Source organism: Hyperoodon ampullatus, assembly GCF_949752795.1.
Source record: "Hyperoodon ampullatus genome assembly, chromosome: 9".
NCBI lineage: Eukaryota > Metazoa > Chordata > Mammalia > Artiodactyla > Ziphiidae > Hyperoodon > Hyperoodon ampullatus.
Window position 1 is genome coordinate 67,544,995 of NC_136922.1, and position 21,574 is coordinate 67,566,568.

At 39.6% G+C, this 21,574-nt stretch overlaps 1 protein-coding gene across 3 annotated transcripts in view; it reads right to left on the minus strand.

Annotated features, from left to right (window-relative positions):
* Positions 1-1,907: 1,907 nt before the first annotated feature.
* Positions 1,908-21,574, minus strand: part of MATCAP2 (microtubule associated tyrosine carboxypeptidase 2) — a gene marked incomplete at its 5' end in the record, with an annotated part of 88,843 nt that continues 69,176 nt past the window's right edge. For all 3 annotated transcript variants that reach the window (XM_079711760.1, XM_079711762.1, XM_079711761.1), the window contains 2 exons: positions 1,908-2,147; positions 4,482-4,579. In XM_079711760.1, coding sequence (XP_079567886.1) covers positions 1,986-2,147; positions 4,482-4,579 — 260 coding nt within the window. In that variant the 3' untranslated portion in view covers positions 1,908-1,985. The remainder of the gene's footprint in view (positions 2,148-4,481; positions 4,580-21,574) is intronic.

The following is a 21,574-nucleotide window of genomic DNA, read 5'->3' on the forward strand; positions in this document are numbered from 1 at the left end:
CTTAAACTACTTTTGGTTCATTGCTAACTTTTGAAATATCTTAATGTGATTTAAGGTCTTTTTTTTTGTCTGGATAGTGCTCATGTTTTTTGTCTTTATACCAAAGTAGTAAGGCAAGAAAGTTTTTCCTTTTTCAGATCATATAATATCTATCCATTTTAAAATTCAGGGACTATAACCACTACAAACAGTCCTACCAATAGGAAATTAAGGCTGCTGTGATTTTCCTTTATATTTAAACCATAACATAAGATTAGCAGTGTTATTGCCTACAAATGCTGAATTTATAATCATTTGACCTTAAGTCACAGGACATAAATATTGCCATTTCTGTCTGTACTTCAATTCCAGCTAATAAGACATTGTTTTCACAGTTACCTTTGATAAGATGAAGTCAGAAAAAACTACACAAAGCTGAAACTGGATGACTCTGCTACAAAGAAATAATGCTTGAGAGGACAAGAGTGGTCTTCTGGCATCTGGTTAGTGTTGGCGCACTGTGCCCCCAGTGCAGGTCACACTCCAGCCAGCATGACACAGGTATGGGCACCTTCAGTACTCTAAAGGGCCTTGAATGCTACTGCCAAAGGTGAAATGCATGGCTTTGCAAGAACTACCAGGTGCCAGTTAGAGTATATCATGTTTGTTGGAGGTTTGTTGAAGTATATCATTCTTTGAGGCACCCTTCCAGATACGTGAAAGAGAAAAATCCCATAACCTTGTCTGCAAAAGAGTTTCTAAAATGTGAACCAGGCTTTGCAGTATACATCTACCAGTGTTAGCACCATATTTAAGTCTGAATTGAGGTAAAGATAAACTCTCAGATAGACTTTGGGTAGAAATTACAGTAGCAATTTTGAATGGGGTGTTTACAGAAGTATTCTTTCTGATTAAAATAAGTTTGAAAAACTACTTGATCCCAAGTATACCTATTATACCTATCCAAGTATATACTGAAATTGATAAATTATAAAGCTAGGTATAAGCTTTTAGCAGGAGAAATGTAGTAAAACAGAACTCACATTCTTGAAATTCAAAGTATGTCATTATTGGCTTGATGAAGTCAAAGATTTTGATAAAATACTGAGCCAATATCACAAAGCCAGTTTATCAAATGGCAAGGCCCAGAAATTCTGTTTCTCAGAGTATATAGTCAAGCTTACTGTAGATGCTACCCAGTCAACATCTAGCTCCTACATGATTTATCCCCTGCTCATTGCTCCATTTAATAAAACAGGTAAGTAGCTTCTCTCTTTCCCAACTATTTTGATTTATGTAGAAAAACCTCTGAGACTTGGGAAGGAAAGACCCCAAAACTTGGTTAAAAATTTGAAGGTGTCCAGTATGTTTCAGCAGATGAAAACCAAGTTTAGTTAAGGGATAACTGGACAAAATACAGTAATCCTCTACTTTAGTTCCTATAAGCTGATAAGGTGAAACAATAATGTGTAAAATAAATAACTATGAAAACGTTTCAAATTGCTTTTCCCCTCCCTTTAACATTACTTAACATATAAGAAAATAAGAAATCTTAAATTTCTTATTTTCTAGCTTTTGGGAGCATAACACAGACTAATTTTTCAAAGGACAATAATTACCATTATTTATTAAATAAAATATTACCTTGAAGTTTGAACAGCACAGGAATTCCATCTCTAGTAAGAGCTGGTCTTGGTGCTCAGGCAGAAGTTTATCACTCAATTTGACCAAGATTCCTCAAAAACACCCATCAGCAGTATTTTCATCTGACTCTGTTGAGATTCAGATGAAAACAGGAGTAACTTTCCCCTGTAGCCTACAGAAACATTTTAGGGAAACAGTTTAAAGTTTGTTCTTAACCTAAATATTCAGCTGAGTACTGCAGACCATTCTTCAGAAAACTCATGTAAACAGTCATTCTCCTTTTATAAATCTGCTGGTGCTAACTGCACCTAATTGGTAATATACATGGAGGTATAGCTTAGCTATGTTTGCAAGAATGCTAATTAATATATAAGATCTTTCAGTTCCCTGTCAGTCAGTTCATTCACTTCCATGATCTTCTCTAAGTGTTCCATATATCGGCCATGGTCCTGCAGAAAGTGAGGGACCCTCATGTTTTCAGTAACTGCCAATCCTTTTAAGCGATCCACATCTTCATAAGAGACCTGAAAAAAGGAAGATTGGTTACTTTTTAAATGTGACTACCAGTTACATTTTGAAGAGCAATTTCTTCCTTTGGTCTTAAGTGAAACTTTATGTAGACTGTTTTTGAAATTACTCCCTAATACCTGGAAAATAACAAAATTTACTGTGTTAAATAAGAATGTATTTATCTGCCCCTTCATACCATGACTATATTTTTAAAAATCTAGTCAGTATTTGATTTAACAATCTATCGTGGATCTACCGTTTGTCTAGAAATTAAACAACTAAACTTAATATATGTGTGTGAAAGACTGAACCTAAACAAATCTCCTGCCTAAATCTAAATATAAGAATTGGGACTTCTCTGGCGGTCCAGTGGGTAAGACTCCATGCTCCCAATGCAGGAGGCCCAGGTTCGATCCCTGGTTGGGGAACTAGATCCTGCATGCTGCAACTAAGAAGCCCGCATGCCACAATGAAGATCCTGTGTGCTGCAACTAAGACCCAGTGCAGCCAAAGTAAATAAATAAGTAAATAAATAAGAAAATAATTGGAATGTAAATACTGTATTATTAAGTTAGGAAAATCAGCACAATTATACATTAAATTCCTTTTTCTATTTGAGAAATAAAATAATGTTTTGTGTTAAAAATATCAAAATAAAAGCAAGAGAATTTGAGTATTTTTTAAAATTTCATATCTCTTTCATTCACTCAAGAAGCCAGTCTTTCATAAATGTTAATTTATAGAACTTAAAGTTTCACCCCTAAACTTATCTTTCAACTTTTAAATTCCAAAACATAGCTGGCTTTAAGTACTATTATCTTCTGATCAACACTCTTCCTGGTTCAGTAGGAAGGCTTTAAATAAATCATGTTCATACTAAGTTTTATTTATATTTCAGTTAAAATTGAGTATTTATATCACTAAGTGTAATAGGTTATAGGAAATAGGTTTGGTGTTGATATTGGCACGGTTTTGTAATTTATCTTAAATCACTGAGTTTATTATAAGGAGGGAATGAGTAAATATACTGATGTTGGGAAATAAGGTTCTCATTTTAAGAAAAGAGATACACACATGGAATGGGAAGGGAGATGTAAAAAGACCTTGTGATGTCTGATTTGAATTAGAATGCCCTTATGATTTAAAACAAATGTATGATATACTCATTGAAAAGGTCTAGAAGCATCAGCACTCGAGTAGTGATGTGCACACCTCGTGCTCAAGTCTTGTTTTCTAAATACCATTTCCCACTAAAAGGAATCAAGACTTCCTTGGAGAAACATCTAATCTTAGATTTGGGCAGGAAAAGTGTAAGGTGAGCCCAGAATATTTTACTTTACTTGAAAACATGTAGACATGTTTTAAAAAACACAGGAGTAGCCATTGGAAGAGCTGAATAAAAAAGTGGAGGGAAATGTAACAGAATTCAAAGATCTCTATTTTGCTACCACCAGTGTAGTAACTGATTTGGGCAAAAATCATCAATTGATGTTAAAATCATTTCTGGAAAGGCTGTTAGACAATAGTACATTTGAAGGTATCATCCCACAAATTACTTATTAATGGAGGAAAGGTACCTTTATAATGGAGAGATCGGGCAGTAACTACCCCAGGTGATTATACACAGTATCACCAATAATGGGACAAAATATCTCTCTAATGTGATGCACTGAAAAATGCATACTCACTTTAGTATTCTTGGCAAAAATGTTTAACCTAAAGCTAATTACAAGGAAACAATCTGATAGTCCAGATTCTAGGAATTCTCAAGGAAATTTTCTTGGATTCTTAAAAATGTCATAAGAAAAGACTAGGGTGAGGGGGACAGTTATAAATTAAGAGATTAAAGATGATAAGTGAATGCAAGGCATAAACCTTGACTGGATCCTGGGTCATGAAAAAGAGCTACAAAAAGGACATTTTGGAGATAATCTGGGGAGTATAAAAGACTTTTTTTAGATATTATATAGAATCAATGATAAATTTCTTTAGAAAACATATGGTCATGTCAGAATATCCTCATTCTTGGGAGATACATACTGAAGTATGAAGGGGAGTAGATTATACCTGCAGCTTACTTTAAAATACTTCAGGAAAATATGCATATAAAAACTAATAATGTATTCCCAAATTTCCTATTCCCTTATCTCTTATTGTCCACAAAGAAATATTGTAATTTGGTTCTGTGACAGAACCTCATTTCTTCCCTCCTGTTATCACACAAAGGAAAACTACTCCAACAATAAAATAAAAACAGTTTCAACTTGAGTCTTATTTAATCATGAAATGAGCTGAAGGAAGGGTTGACCTGGTACGTTTGCAGACTCTGTGCCATTGGTTTCACTCACCTTCCCCAGGGCCGTCAGTAGATGAAAGTCAATAGTCTCTCTATATCGGAGGATTTGCAGGATACCATCCAAGTATACCTGGTCTTTACTGAAACACCCTGGAGGAACCAGAAAAGTGTTTACTTTCTGATGTTTAAAAAAAATTATTAAGTAACTAAATACCAGCCCATTCACTTAAAAAATAAATAGGGCAAATTAGAAATTTAACTATAATCATAACATAAAATGTAAGGTCTTGAGAAGTACCACGATAACTACAGCCTAGTAGCTTCCCTTTAAGAATTCCTTCTCCCTGGCTCCCCACTCCCCATAATTAAAATAGCATTTTTCCCTAAAGAAACACTAGAGCAGAAACTAACACAACATTGTAAAGCAATTATATTCCAATAAAGATGTTAAAAAATATATATGACTCTTAAAATTATCCCATCCTCACCTCTACCATTTGATCATAAACTTAACTTCCATGATTAACTGAAGGCATTTGGGTGGGGAGGGCTGGGAGAGGATAGTTGTAGAGTAGTTAAGTTTCAAAAGGGGCCAATGTGGAGACATGGGATTTCAGAAATTCCTGGGTTTTTTATAAGAAATAATACCCTTTACCCCATTAAAGTTAACTGTAGGTGATTTTGATACTATTTCTCCCTATAAAAACAAGAAATAGAACTGGATTTTAAAGCATATGAAAAAATATGAACTAGACATGAAAATTAGGAATAGTTCATGAGATCTGTGCTTAGATAAAAATGGTATTCTGCTTACAAAGAAAACCTTTCTCCCATCATAACATAAATTATGTAAATTTTTAAAAATTTTGCTCTAGAATTAAATGGACTAGAATTCTACCAAATGGAGAGTCATACAATAAGAAATTATTGTTGAAGAGTTCCCAAGATGGTGGACTAAGAGGACCCTGAACTCACCTCCTCTCATGGGCATACCAAAATTACAACTATTTACAGAGCAACTACAAGTGAGAAAGACTGGAACCTATCAGAAAAGATTTCTATAACTAAAGATATAAAGAAGGAACCACAACTAGATGGGTAGGAGGGGAGAAACTGCAGTATAGTCAGCACCCATATCCTGAGGTGAGAGACCTACAAATGGGAAGATAATTATAAGTATAGAGGTTCTCCAGAAGGAGCAAGAGGTAAGAGACCCACATCAAGCTCCCAAGCCCAGGGGTCCTGTGCTGGGAAGACGAGACCCCAGAATGTTTGGTTTTGAAGGTCAGAGGAACTTACTTTCAGGAGACCCAGAGGGCTGTGGAAAAGAAAGACCCCACTCTTAAAGGGTGCACACAAAATTTCACATGCTCTGGGACACAGGGAAGCAGCAGTAATTTGAACAGAGCCTGGGTCAGACCTACTGGTGATCTTGAAGAGTCTCCCAGCGAGGCAGGAGGCAAATGGAGCTCACCTGGGGACACAGGCACTGGTGGCAACCATTTGGGGAAGTTAATTCTACCACATTGAAACTGGCACTGCAAAGCACCATTTTGGAATCCTCCCTCTAGCTTACTAGGCGTGGGACCCAGCCCTGCCCCCACTCACCAGCCTACAGGCACAAGTACTGGATCACCTCAGATCAAGCAATTAGCTGGGTGGAAATATAACCCCAGACAGACACCAGCCCCAGAACAACCACGGCGTGCTATGCCAGGACCCGGCCCAGCCACCAGCAGTTGGCACCAGTCCCAGGACATGCTGGTCCTCAGCCCCAACCAACAGGGGGACAGTAAAAGCTCTGAGACAACTTGGGCCCCTTAGAAATTACCCCAGGATCAGACCACACTTAACAGTGGGCCAACACAACCTTTGGGACACCCCAGGCCCCATAGCCAGCTGTGTCACGAACCAGCCAACCCACCAATGGTCCAAAACCAGTTCTGAGAATGTAGGCCTGGAAGCCAGAGGCCCCAGGACATGGCTCAGCTAGCCAATGGGCCTGCACTATCTCCATGACCCAGCTTTATCCACCAGTGGGCCTGACAAAGCCCCAGGATCTCCTGTATCCTGATGCTGCCCATCAGCGGGCAGACACCAGCCCCAGGATTCACCCAAGCCCTAGCTCTGTCTACCAGCCAACACAAGCTTTGGGACACCTCGGACCCCATACCCAACTGTGTCAGGATCCCTCCACCTCCTGCTCAGCAATCTGACAACAGTTCTGAAATTCCTGGGCCCTGTTGTCAGACTCTGGGACCCAGCTCTGCCTGCCACTAGTCCGACACTAACCCCGGAACCTGGCTTCACCCACCAGTGGTAGGGCAACAGCCCTGGAATCTTATGGACCCTGATTCTGTACACCAGTGAGCCAGCACTAGGCCTGGGGACCCTGGGGTTTTGTAATCTGCTACCTTGTGACCAGGTCCCACTAACCAGAAGCATCTGCACAAGGCAGGTGCCTGGCAACCAACTGGGCTAGGGGCCAACAAACCTACCAGACCACCAAAACAGAAGGACCAATGCAGCCCTCTTAGGGGGAAACTATAGAGCATATAGCATGGGTGACGAGAGGGGAGTGCGCAGCGGGATGCATAAGACATCTACAGGAGACTACTTCTTCAAGGTACAGAAACATAACTAACCTACCACATACATAAAAATAGAAATAGCAACTTAGACAAAATGAAGCCACAAAGAAACATGTTCCAGACGAGGAAACAAGATAATACCCCAGAAGAACAACTAAGTGAGGTGGAGATAGGCAATCTACCTGAGAAAGAGTTCAGACTAATGACTGTAAAGATGATGAAAGAACTTGGTAAAAGAATGGACGTACAGAGCAAAAAGTCAGAAGTTTTTAACAAAGAGTTAGTAAATAAAGAACTACCAAACAGAGATGTAGAATATAACTGAAATGAAAAATACACTAGAAGGAATCAACATTAGACTAAATGATACACAGCAACAGATCAGTGAGGTGAAGACAGATTAGTGGAAAGCACTGCTACTGAAAAGAAAAAAGAATGAAAAGATATTAGGAGCCCTGTAGGACAGTATCAAGTACACTAATATTCACACTGTAGGGGTCCCACAAGGACGAGAGAGAGAGAGAGAGGGGCTGAAAGAGAGAGACTGAAAGAGAGAGAGAGGGAGGCTGACAGAGAGAGGCTGAGAGACGCTGAAAGACAGAGGGTGAGAGAGAGAGGCGGAAAGAGAGAGGCTGAAAGAGAGGCTGAAGGGGAGAGAGAGAGGCTGAGAGAGAGAGAGGCTGAAACAGACAGAGAGGCAGAGAGAGAGAGAGGCTGAAGGAGAGAGAGAGGCTTAGAGAGTGAGAGGCTGCAAGAGAGAGAGAGGCAGAGAGAGGCTGAAAGAGAGAGCAGCTGAAAGAGAGAGGCTGAAAGAGAGAGGCTGAAAGAGAGAGAGAGAGAGAGGCATAGAGAGAGAGAGAGGCTGAAAGAGAGTGAGGCTGAAAGAGAAAGAGGCTGAAAGAGAGAGGCTGAGAGAGAGGCTGAAAGTGTGTGTGTGTGTGAGAGAGAGAGAGAGAGAGGCTGAGAGGCTGAAAGAGTGTGAAAGGCAGAGAGAGAGAGAGAGAGAGGCTGAGAGGCTGAAAGAGAGAGAGAGACAGGGCGAAAGAGAGGCTGAGAGAGAGGCTGAAAGAGGCTGAGAGAGAGGCTGAGAGAGAGAGAGGCTGAAATAGAAAGAAGAGAGGCTGAGAGAGACAGAGAGAGAGAGGCTGAGAGAGACAGAGAGAGACTGAATGACAGAGAGAAAGGCTGAAAGAGAGAGAGGGGCTGAATGAGAGGCTGAGAGAGAGGCTGAAAGAGAGAGAGGCTGAAAGAGAGAGAGAGAGAGCCTGAAAGAGAAAGAGGATGAAACAGAGAGAGAGGGTGAAAGAGAGAGAGAGGCTGAGAGAGGCTGAAAGAGAGAGCAGCTGAAAGAGAGAGGCTGAAGGAGAGAGAGAGAGGCTGAGAGAGAGAGGCTGAAAGAGAGAGGGTGAAAGAGAGGCTGAGAGAGAGAGAGAGGCTGAAAGAGAGAGAGAGGGAGAGACAGAGGCTGAAAGAGAGGCTGAGAGAGAGGCTGAGAGAGAGAGGCTGAAAGAGAGAGAGAGAGAGAGGCTGAAAGAGAGAGAGAGGGCGAGAGACAGAGATAGGCTGAGAGGCTGAAAGAGAGAGAGAGGGTGAAGGAGAGAGAGAGAGGCAGAGAGAGAGAGACAGAGACAGAGTCAGAGAGAGAGAGGCTGAAGGAGAGAGAGGCTGAAAGAGAAAGAGAGAGGCTGAAAGAGAGGCTGAACGAGAGAGAGAGAAAGAGAGAGAGAAAGAGAGAGAGAGAGGCTGAGAGAGGCAGAGAGAGAGAGTCAGAGACAGAGTGAGAGAGGCTGAAAGAGAGAGAGAAGGGCTGAAAGAGAGAGGTTGAAAGAGAGAGAGGCTGAAAGAGAGAGGCTGAGAGAGAGAGAGAGGCTGAAAGAGAGAGAGAGGCTGTGAGAGAGCAGCTGAAAGAGAGGCTGAAAGAGAGGGCGAGTGAGAGAGAGAGGCTGAGAGGATGAAAGAGAGAGGGTGCAAGAGAGAGGCTGAAAGAGAGAAAGAGAAAGGCTGAAAGAGAGAGAGACAGAGGCTGAAGGAGAGAGAGAGAGAGGCTGAAACAGAGAGAGAGGCAGAGAGAGAGAGAGAAAGAGAGGCTGAAAGAGGGTGAAAGAGAGAGAGAGAGGTTGAGAGAGAGAGGCTGAGAGAGAGAGAGAAGCTGAAGCAGAGATAGGCTGAAAGAGACGCTGAAAGAGAGAGAAAGAGAGAGGAGAGAGAAAGAGGCTGAAAGAGAGAGAAGGGCTGAAAGAGAGAGAGGCTGAAAGAGAGAGGCTGAAAGAGAGAGGCTGAGAGGCTGAGAGAGGCTAAGAGAGAGAGAGAGGCTGAAAGAGAGAGAGGCTGCAAGAGAGAGGCTGAGAGAGAGAGAGAGAGGCTGAAAGAGAGAGGCTGAGAGGCTGAGAGAGGCTAAGAGAGAGAGAGAGGCTGAAAGAGAGAGAGGCTGCAAGAGAGAGGCTGAGAGAGAGAGAGGCTGAAAGAGAGAGAGGCTGAAAGAGGGTGAAAGTGAGAGAGGCTGGGAGTGACGCTGAGAGACAGGCTGAAAGAGAGAGAGAGAGACAGAGAGGCAGAGAGAGAGGCTGAAAGAGAGAGAGAGCAGCTGAAAGAGAGAGAGAGAGAGGCTGAAAGTGAGAGAGAGGCTGAAAGAGAGAGAGAGATGCTGAGAGAGAGAGGCTGAAGGAGAGAGAGAGGCTGAATGATAGGCTGAAATAGAGAGCCTGAAAGAGAGAGAGAGAGAGAGGCTAAAAGAGAGAGAGTGTGAGAGAGGCTGAATGAGACAGAGGCTGAAAGAAGGAGAGAGAGAGGTGAAAGGGTGAGAGAGAGAGAGGGTGAAGGAGAGAGAGAGAGAAAGAGAGACAGAGAGAGGCTGAAAACATAACAGGTGAAAACTTCCCTAACCTGGGAAAGGAACAGACACTCAAGTCTAGAAAATACAGAGTCCCATAAAGGATTAACCCTAAGAGAAACCAAGGCACACTGTAATTAAAATGACAAACATTAAATATAAAGAAAATATTAAAAGCAGGAAGGGAAAATCAACAAATAGCATACAACAGAATTCCCATTAAGTTATTTGCTGATTTTTCAGCAGAAACTCTGAAGGCCAGAATGGAGTAGAAAGATATATTTAAAGTGATGAAAGGGAAAAACCTACCACCAAGAATAATCTACCCAGGAAGGCTCTCATTCAGGTTTGATGGAGAGATCAAAAGCTTTACAGACAAGCAAAAGCTACGAGTCCAGCACCATCAAACCAAGTTTACAACCAATGTTAAAGGAACTTCTCCTGATGAAAAAGGCCACAACTAAAAACAAAAAATTATAAAATCAAAATGATCATCAACAAAAGCAAACATACAGAAAATGTAGGAAATCATCCACACACATAGCTAGTAGGGTGGTTAAAGGACAAAAGTAGTAAAATAATCTGTAACCACAATGAGCAGTTAAGAGATACACAAAACAATTGGATGTAAAATATGATATGAAAAACAGCAATCATGAAGGAAGGAGAGTACAAATGTAAGATTTTTAAAATGCATTTGAAATTAAGAGGTCAGCAACTTAAATCATACACACACACACACATACGGACTGCTATATAAAAAGCTCACGGTAACCTCAAAACAAACACCTGTAATAGATATACACACAGAAAAAGAAAAAAGAATCCAAACAACACTAAAGATAGTCATCAAATCACAGGAGACAAGAACAAAAGAAGGGGGGGAAAAGACCTATAAAAACAAACCCCAAACAATTAACAAAACGGCAGTAAGAACATACATATCAATAATTATCTTAAATGTAAATGGACTAAATGCTCCAACCAAAAGATAGGGTGGCTGAGTGGATACAAAAATAAGAACCATATATACGTTCCTACAGAAGACTCATTTCAGATCTAGAGACACACACAGACTGAAAGTGAGAGAATGGAAAAAGGTATTCCATGCAAATGGAAATCAAAAGAAAGCTGGAATAATAATACTCATATGAGACTAAATAGACTTTAAAATAAAGACTATGGGGTGAAGTCAAGATGGCAGACTAGGAGGATGTGGAGTTTGCATCTCTGCACAACTAGGGCACCTACCAGGCACTGGTGGGGGACCACGGACACCTAAGGTGATGGGAAGAACCCCTGAGCAACGGGGTAGGACATGGGAAGGAGGAAGGGGGGAGGATAAGTGGAGGCGAGACAGACCAGTGCCCCTGTGGGGTGGCTGGGGGAGGCAAGGGGTTCCCATGCCCAGAGGGGCCAACCCATGGTTAGGGGATCAAAAGGGACGGGGGAGGCACTTGGAGAGTGGATTATCAGAAGGGAACAGGGTCAGCATTTCCCCTGCCCACTAGGGTCCCGAGGAGGCCCAAGTGAGGTCCCCAGGCCTCATCCTCTGCCCTCCAAGACACCCTCCTACTACGCTGGGCCTAAACCCTGCCTCCACGGCCCCAACCATGACCTTACCTCTGAACCCACACTCCAAGGCGCCCCTCCAGCCGTGCTGCCTTTCGCGGCTGAGCAGGTCCTGAGCCTAAACCCCACCCCTGCCTAAGCCCCATCACCCCACACTGCCCTCCACAGCCAAGGTCTTTTCTAGCCTTTCTTTTTTTTTAGGTTGTGGTTCTGCTTTACCTTGTTGTTCTTTCATTTATATAGATATTTTTCTAATACATTTTAAAATTTTCTAATTTTATTTTATTCTTTATACCTTGTTATTGTTCTGCAACTTCTGGCTTGTCCCCCCAGCTTTCTTTTTCTTTTTCTTTTTCTTTTATTGTGGTGCTGTTTCACCTTCTTGCAGTTGTTTCACTTATATTTTAATTTTTCCTGGTATACTTTTTATTTTTCTAACTGTATTTTACTTTTATTCTGTTATTCTACTGCTCCACTTCTTTCCCTTTCTTTTCTTGTGCCACACTGAGCAGCTTGTGGGATATACTGGATCCCAGGCTGGGGGTCAAGCCTGAGCTCCTGTGGTGGGAGCGCTGAGTCCAAACTGCTGTACTAACAGAGAACCTCAGACCCCAGGGAATAATAATTGGAGTGAGGTCTTGCAGAGGTCCTCATCTCGGCACCAAGACACAGCTCTACCCAACTGCCTTCAACCTCCAGTGCTGGACATGTCAGGCCAAACAACCAGTAAGAAAGGAATACAGCCCCACCCATCAAAAAAATGAGGCAACAAAAAAATATGTTACAGACGAAGGACCAAGGTAAAAACCTACAAGACCGAGAGGGCAGAGAGCAGAAGCAAGAAGAACTACAATCCTGCAGCCTGTGGAACAAAAACCACATTCACAGAAAGCTAGACAAGATGAAAAGGCAGAGAGCTATGTATCAGATGCAGGAACAAGATAAAACCCCAGAAAACCTACTAAATGAAGTGGAGATAGGCAAACTTCCAGAAAAAGAACCTTCCAGAATGAAAGTGAAGATGATCCAAGACCTCGGAAAAAGAATGGAGGTAAAGATGAAGAAGATGCAAGAAGTGTTTAACAAAGACCTAAAAGAATTAAAGAACAAACAGAGATGAACAATACAATAACTGAAATGAAGACTACACTAGCAAGAATCAACAGCAGAATAACTGAAGGGGAAAACCAGATAAATGACCTGGAAGACAGAACGGTGGAATTCACTGCTGTGGAAGAGAATAAAGAAAAAAGAATGAAAAGAAATGAAGACAGACTAAGAGACCTCTGGGACTACATTAAATGCAACAACATTCATATTATAGGGGTCCCAGAAGGAAAGGAGAGAGAGAAAGGACCAGAGAAAATATTTGAAGAGATTATAGTCAAAAACTTCCCTAACATGGGAAAGGAAACAGCCACCGAAGTCCAGGAAGTGCAGAGAGTCCCATACAGGAGAAACCCAAGGAGAAACACACCAAGACACATAGTAATCAAATAGGAAACATTTAAAGACAAACAAAAATTATTGAAAGCAGCAAGGGAAAAATGACAAATAACATACAAGGGAACTCCCATAAGATTAACAGCTCATTTCTCAGCAGAAACTCTACAAGCTAGAAGGAAGTGGCATGATATACTTAAAGTGATGAAAGGGAAGAAACTACAGCCAAGACTACTCTACCCGGCAAGGATCTCATTCAGATTTTTTTTTTATTAGTTTCTGCTTTATAACAAAGAGAATCAGTCATACATATACATCTGTTCCCACATCCCTTCCCTCATGCATCTCCCTCCCTCCCACCCTCCCCATCCCACCCCTCCAGGCAGTCACAAAGCACCGAGCTGATCTCCCTGTGCTCTGCGGCTGCTTCCCACTATCTATCTACCTTACATTTGGTAGTGTATATATGTCCATGCCTCTCTTTCGCTTTGTCACAGCTTACCCTTCCCCCTCCCCATATCCTCAAGTCCATTCTCAAGTAGGTCTGTGTCTTTATTCCCGTTTTACCCCTAGGTTCTTCATGACATTTTTTTTTAATTCCATATACATGTGTTAGCATACGGTATTTGTCTTTCTCTTTCTGACTTACTTCACTCTGTATAACAGACTCTAGGTCTATCCACCTCATTACAAATAGCTCAGTTTCATTTCTTTTTATGGCTGAGTAATATTCCATTGTATATATGTGCCACCATAAACAAGACCAAAAGACAACCCTCAGAATGGGAGAAAATATTTGCAAATGAAGCAACTGACAAAGGATTAATCCCCAAAATTTATAAACAGCTTATGCAGCTCAATAGCAAAAAAAACAAACAACCCAATCCAAAAATGGGCAGAAGACTTAAATAGGCATTTCTCCAAAGAAGATATACAGACTGCCAACAAACACATGAAAGAATGCTCAACATCATTAATCATTAGAGAAATGCAAATCAAAACTACAATGAGATATCATCTCACACAAGTCAGAATGGCCATCATCAAGAAATCTAGAAACAATAAATGCTGGAGAGGGTGTGGAGAAAAGGGAACACTCTTGCACTGCTGGAGGGAAAGTGAATTGGTACAGCCACTATGGAGAACAGTATGGAGGTTCCTTAAAAAACTAAAAATAGAACTACCATATGACCCAGCAATCCCACTACTAGGCATATACCCTGAGAAAACCATAATTCAAAAAGAGACATGTACCAAAATGTTCATTGCAGCTCTATTCACAATAGCCCGGAGATGGAAACAACCTAAGTGTCCATCATCTCATTCAGATTTGATGGAGAAATCAAAAGCTTTACAGATAAGCAAAAGCTAAGAGAATTCAGCACCACCAAACCAGTTCTACAACAAATGCTAAAGGAATTTCTCTACGTGGGAAACACAAGAGAAGAAAACGACCTAGAAAAACAAACCCAAAACAATTAAGAAAATGGTCATAAGAACATACATATAGATAATTACTTTAAACGTGAATGGATTAAATGCTCGAACCAAAAGACACAGGCTTGCTGGATGGATACAAAAACAAGAACCATATATATACTGTCTACAAGAGACTCACTACAGACCTAGGGACACATACAGCCTGAAAGTGAGGGGATGGAAAAAGATATTCCCTGCAAATGGAAATCAAAAGAAAGCTGGAGTAGCAATACTGATATCACTTATCTCACTTAAAGATAAAATAGACTTTAAAATAAAGAATGTTACAAGAGACAAGGAAGAACACTACATAATGATCAAGGGAAGAAGAAGATATAACAATTATAAATATATATGCACCCAACATAGGTGCACCTCAATACATAAGGCAACTGCTAACAGCAAAAAAGAGGAAATTGACAGTAACACAATAATAGTGGGGGACTTTAACACCTCATTTACATCAATGGACAGAGCATATAAAATGCAAATAAATAAGGAAACAGAAGCTCTAAATGACACAATAGACCAGATAGAGTTAATTGATATTTATAGGACATTCCATCCAAAAACAGCAGATTACACGTTCTTCTCAAGTGCGCACAGAACATTGTCCAGGATAGATCACATCTTGGATCACAAATCAAACCTCAGTAAATTTAAGAAAACTGAAATCATATAAAGTATCTTTTCTAACCACAACACTATGAGATTAGAAATGAATTACAGGGAAAAAAACGTAAAAAACACAAAAACATGGAGGCTAAATAATACGTTACTGAATAACCAAGAGATCACTGAAGAAATCAAAGAGGAAATCAAAAAATACCTAGAGACAAATGACAATGAAAACACGACAATCCAAAACCTATGGGATGCAGCAAAAGCAGTTCTAAGAGGGAAGTTTATAACTATACAAGCCTACCACAAGAAACAAGAAAAATCTCAAATAAACAATCTAACCTTACACCTAAAGGAACTACAGAAGGAAGAACAAACAAAACCCGAAGTTAGCAGAAGGAAAGAAATCATAATGATCAGAGCAGAAATAAATGAAATAGAAACAAAGAAAACAATAGCAAAGATCAATAAAACTAAAAGCTGGTTATTTGAGAAAATAAACCAAAGTCAGACTAATTGATAAACCATTAGCCAGGCTCATCAAGAAAAAGAGGGAGAGGACTCAAATCAATAAAATTAGAAATGAAAAAGGAGAAGTTACAACAGACACCGCAGAAATACAAAGCATCCTAAGAGACTACTACAAGCAACTGTATGCCAAAAAAATGGATAACCTGGAAGAAATGGACAAATTTTTAGAAAGGTATAACCTTCCAAGACTGAACCAGGAAGAAGTACAAAATATGAACAGACCAATCAAAAGTAATGAAATTGAAACTGTGATAAAAAATATTCCAACAAACAAAAGTCCAGGACCAGATGGCTTCACAGGTGAATTCTATCAAACATTTAGAGAAGAGCTAACACCCATCCTTCTCAAACTCTTGCAGAGGAAGGAACACTCCGAAACACATTCTATGAGGCCATCATCACCCTGATACCAAAACCAGACAAAGATACTACAAAAAAAGAAAATTACAGACCAATATCACTGATGAATATAGATTCAAAAATCCTCAACAAAATACTACCAAACAGAATCCAACAACACATTAAGAGGATCATACACCATGATCAAGTGGGATTTATCCCAGGGCTGCAAGGATTCTCCAGTATACACAAATCAATAAATGTGATACACCATATTAACAAACTGAAGGAGAAAAACCATATGATCATCTCAACAGATGCAGAAAAAGCTTTTGATAAATTTCAACACCCATTTATGATAAAAACTCTCCAGAAAGTGGGCAGAGAGGGAACTTACCTCAACATAATAAAGGCCATATATGACCAACCCACAGCCAACATCATTCTCAATGGTGAAAAACTGAAAGCATTTACTCTAAGATCAGGAACAAGACAAGGATGTCTACTCTCACCACTATTATTCAACATAGTGTTGGAAGTCCTAGCCATGGCAATCCGAGAAGAAAAAGAAATAAAAGGAATACAAATTGGAAAAGAAGAAGTAAAACTGTCACTGTTTGCAGATGACATGATATTCTACATAGAGAATCCTAAAGATGCCACCAGAAAACTACTAGAGCTAATCAATGAATTTGGTAAAGTTGCAGGATACAAAATTAATGCACAGAAATCTCTTGTATACCTATACACTAATGATGCAAAATCTGAAAGAGAAATTTAGGAAACACTCCCATTTACCACTGCAGCAAAAAGAATAAAATACCTAGGACTAAACCTACCTAGGGAGACAAAAGACCTGTATGCAGAAAACTATAAGACACTGATGAAAAAAATTAAAGATGATACCAACAGATGGAGAGATATACCATGTTCTTGGATTGGAAGAATCAACATTGTGAAAATGACTCTACTACCCAAAGCAATCTACAGATTCAATGCAATCCCTATCAAATTACCAATGGCATTTTTTACGGAATTAGAACAAAAAATCTTAAAATTTGTGTGGAGACACAAAAGACCCCGAATAGCCAAAGCAGTCTTGAGGAAAGAAAATGGAGCAGGAAGAATCAGACTCCCTGACTTCAGACTATACTACAAAGCTACAGTAAGCAAGACAATAGGGTACTGGTACAAAAACAGAAACATACATCAATGGAACAAGACTGAAAGCCCAGAGATAACCCACGGACCTATGGCCAACTAATCTATGTCAAAGGAAGCAAGGATATACAATGGAGAAAAGACAGCCTCTTCAATAAGTGGTGCTGGGAAAACTGGACAGCTACATGTAAAAGAACGAAATTAGAACACTCCCTAACACCATACAGAAAAATACTCATAATGGATTAGAGACCTAGATGTAAGACCGGACACTATAAACTCTTATAGGAAAACACAGGAAGAACATTCTGTCACATAAATCACAGCAAGATCTTTTTTGATCCACCTCCTAGAGTAATGGAAATAAAAATAAACAAATGGGACCTAATGAAACTTCAAAGCTTTTGCACGGCAAAGGAAACCATAAACAAGACCAAAAGACAATCCTCAGAATGGGAGAAAATATTTGCAAATGAAGCAACTGACAAAGGATTAATCTCCAAAATTTATAAACAGCTCATGCAGCTCAATAACAAAAAAAACAAACCCAATCCAAAAATGGGCAGAAGACCTAAATAGACATTTCTCCAAAGAAGATATACAGACTGCCAACAAACACATGAAAGAATGCTCAACATCATTAATCATTAGAGAAATGCAAATCAAAACTACAATGAGATATCATCTCACACCAGTCAGAATAGCCATCATCAAAAAGTCTAGAAACAATAAATGCTGGAGAGGGTGTGGAGAAAAGGGAACACTCTTGCACTGATGGTTGAATGTGAATTGGTACAGCCACTATGGAGAACAGTATGGAAGTTCCTTAAAAAACTAAAAATAGAACTACCATATGACCCAGCAATCCCACTGCTGGGCATATACCCTGAGAAAACCATAATTCAAAAAGAGTCATGTACCAAAATGTTCATTGCAGCTCTATTTACAATAGCCCAGAGATGGAAACAACCTAAGTGTCCATTATCGGATGAATGGATAAAGAAGATGTGGCACATATATACAATGGAATATTACTCAGCCATAAAAAGAAACAAAATTGAGCTATTTGTAATGAGGTGGATGGACCTAGAGTCTGTCATACAGAGTGAAGTAAGTCAGAAAGAGAAAGACAAATACTGTATGCTAACACATATATATGGAATTTAAGAAAAAAAATGTCATGAAGAACCTAGGGGTAAGACAGGAATAGACACAGATCTACTAGAGAATGGACTTGAGGATATCGGGAGGGGGAAGGATAAGCTTTGACAAAGTGAGAGAGTGGCATGGACATATATACACTACCAAATGTAAAATAGATAGCTAGTGGGAAGCAGCCACAAAGCACAGGGAGATCAGCTCGGTGCTTTGTCACCCCCTAGAGGGGTAGGATAGGGAGGGTGGGAGGGAGGGAGACGCAAGAGGGAAGAGATATGGGAACATATGTATATGTATAACTGATTCACTTTGTTATAAAGCAGAAACTAACACACCATTTTAAAGCAATTATACTCCAATAAATATGTAAAAAAAAATCAAAAAAAAGAAAAGACAACAATCCTACAAGACCAAATAAATGAAAAGGAAATGAAAAGGAAATAGGCAACCTACCTGAAAAAGAATTCAGAATAATGATAGTAAAGATTATCCAAAATCTCGGGAACAGAATGGAGGCACAGACTGAGAAAATAGAAGAAATGTTTAACAAAGAACTAGAGGAACTACAGAGCAAAGAAACAGTGATGAACAACACAATAACTGAAATGAAAAATACATGGGAAGGAATCAATAGTAGAATAACTGAGGCAGAAGAGCGAGTAAGTGAGCTGGAACATAGAATGGTAGAAGTAACTGCTGAGGAGCAGAATAAAGAAAAAAGAATGAAAAGAATTGATGACAGTCTCAGAGACCTCCAGGACAACAATAATACACCAACATTTGGATTATAGGTGTCCAAGAAAAAGAAGAGAAAAAGAAAGGGTCTGAGAAAACATTTGAAGAGATTATAGTCGAAGACTTCCCTAACATGGAAAAGGAAATAGCCACCCAATTCCAGGAAGCACAGAGTCCCATACAGGATAAACGCTAGGAAAAACACACCAGGACACATATTAATTAAACTAACAAAAATTAAATTCAAAGAAGAAATATTAAAAGGAGCAAGGGAAAAGCAACAAATAACATACAAGGGAACCCCATAAAGTTATCAGCTGATTTATCAGCAGAAACTGTGCAGGTGATAAGGAAGTGGCATGATATATTTAAAGTGAAAAAAGGGAAGAACTGACAACCAAGAATATTCTACGCAGCAAGGCTCTCATTCAGATTCCACAGAGAAATCAAAAGCTTTACAGATGGGATTTCCCTGGTGGTGCAGCGATTAAGAATCTGCCTGCCAACGCAGGGACATTGGTTCGATACCTGGTCTAAGAAGATCCCACATGCTGTGGAGCAACTAAGCCCATGTGCCACAACTACTGAAGCCTGCATGCCCTAGAGCCCATGTGCTTCAACTGCTGAGCCCACATGCCTCAACTACTGAAGCTCGTGTGCTCTAGGGCCCGCATGCTGCAACTACTGAGCCTGTGTGCTGCAACTACTGAAGCCCGGGCGCCTAGAGCCCATGCTCCACAACAAGAGAAGGCACTGCAATGAGAAGCCCACACACCGCAACGAAGAGTAGCCCCCGCTGGCCACAACTAGAGAAAGCCTGCATGCAGCAATGAAGACCCAATGTAGCTAAAAAAAAAAAAAAAAAAAAGCTTTACAAACAACCAAAAGGTAAGAGAATTCAGCACCACCAAGCCAGCTTTGCAACAAATGCTAAAGGAACTTATTTAGGCAGAAAAGACAAGACCAAAACTAGAAACAAACAAACAAAAAACCCTAAAAGCTCAGCAGGAAAGGAAAGCATAGAGTAAAGGTATTAAATCATCCACACACAAACATGATATCAAAACAAGCAATTGTGAGAAGAGGAGAGTACAAATGCAGGATACTGGAAATGCATTTGAAATTAAAAGACCAGCAACTTAAAACAATATTTTTGTATAGAGACTGCTACATCAACAACTCTTGGTAACTGCAAACTAAAAATTGACAATAGATACACACACACAAAAGAAAAAGGAATCCAAAAACACAACACTAAAGTTAGTCATCAAATAACAAAAGAAGAGAACAGAAGAGGAAGGGAAGAAAAAAGACTTACAAAAACCCAAAACAATTAAGAAAATGGTAACATGAACATACATATCGATAACTACCTTAAACATAAATGGATAAAATGCTCCAACCAAAACACACAGACTGGCTGAATAGATAGAAAAAGAAGACCCATATATATGCTGTCTACAACAGACCCACTTCAGACCTACGGAAACATATAGACTGAAACTGAGGGAACAGAAAAAGATACTCCATGCAAATGGAAATGAAAAGAAAGCTGGAGTAGCAACACTAATATCAGACAAATAGACTTTAAAATAAAGACTGTTTCAAGACACAAAGAACAATACTACATAATGATCAAGGAATCTATCCAAGAAGATAAAACAATACATATGCACCCAACATAGCAGCACCTCAATATACAAGGCAAATACTATCAGCCATAAAAGGAGAAATCGACAGTAAAATAATACTAGTGGGGGACTTTAACACCCCACTTGCATCAATGGACAGATCACCCAGACAGAAAAGCCATAACAAAACAAAGGCCTGAAATGACAATTAGAACAGATGGACGTAATTGATAGATATAAAGCATTCCATTTAAAAGCACCAGAATACATGTTCTTCTCAAGTGCACATGCAACATTTTCCAGGATAGATCACATGCTGGGCTGCAAAGCAAGCCTCAGTAAACTGAAGAAAACTGAAGTCATATCGAGCATCTTTTCCAACCACAATACTATAAGATTAGAAATCAACTACAAGAAAAACACTGTAAAAACCACAAACACGTGGAGGCTAAACAGTATACTATTAAATGACCAATGGATCACTGAAGAAGTCAAAGAGGAAATGAAAAAATGTCCTAGAGACAAAAGAAAACAAAAACACAACAATCTAAAACCTATGGGATGCAGCAAATGCTGTTTTAAGAGGAAAGTTTATGGCAATACAATCTTACCTCAGGAGACAAGGAAAGTCTCAAAGAGCATACTCTAACACCTAAACAACTATAGAAAGAAGAACAAACAAAGCCTAAAGTTAGTAGAAGAAATCATAAAGATCAGAGTGGACATAAAAGAATTATAGATGAAGAAAACAACAGAAAAGATCAAAGAAACTAAAAGCTAGTTCTTTGAAAAGATAAAGGAAATTGATAAAACTTTATCCAAACTCATGAACAAAGAAGGGGAGAGAGCTCAAATCAATAAAATTAGAAATTAAAAAGAAGTTAAAACAGACACCACAGAAATACAAAGGATCATAAGAGACTACTACAAGCAACTACATGCCAATAAAATGGACAACCTGAAAGAAATGGACAAATTCTTAGAAAGGTACAATCTCCCAAGACTGAACCAGGAAGAAATACAAAATATGAACACACCAATCACAAGGTACTGA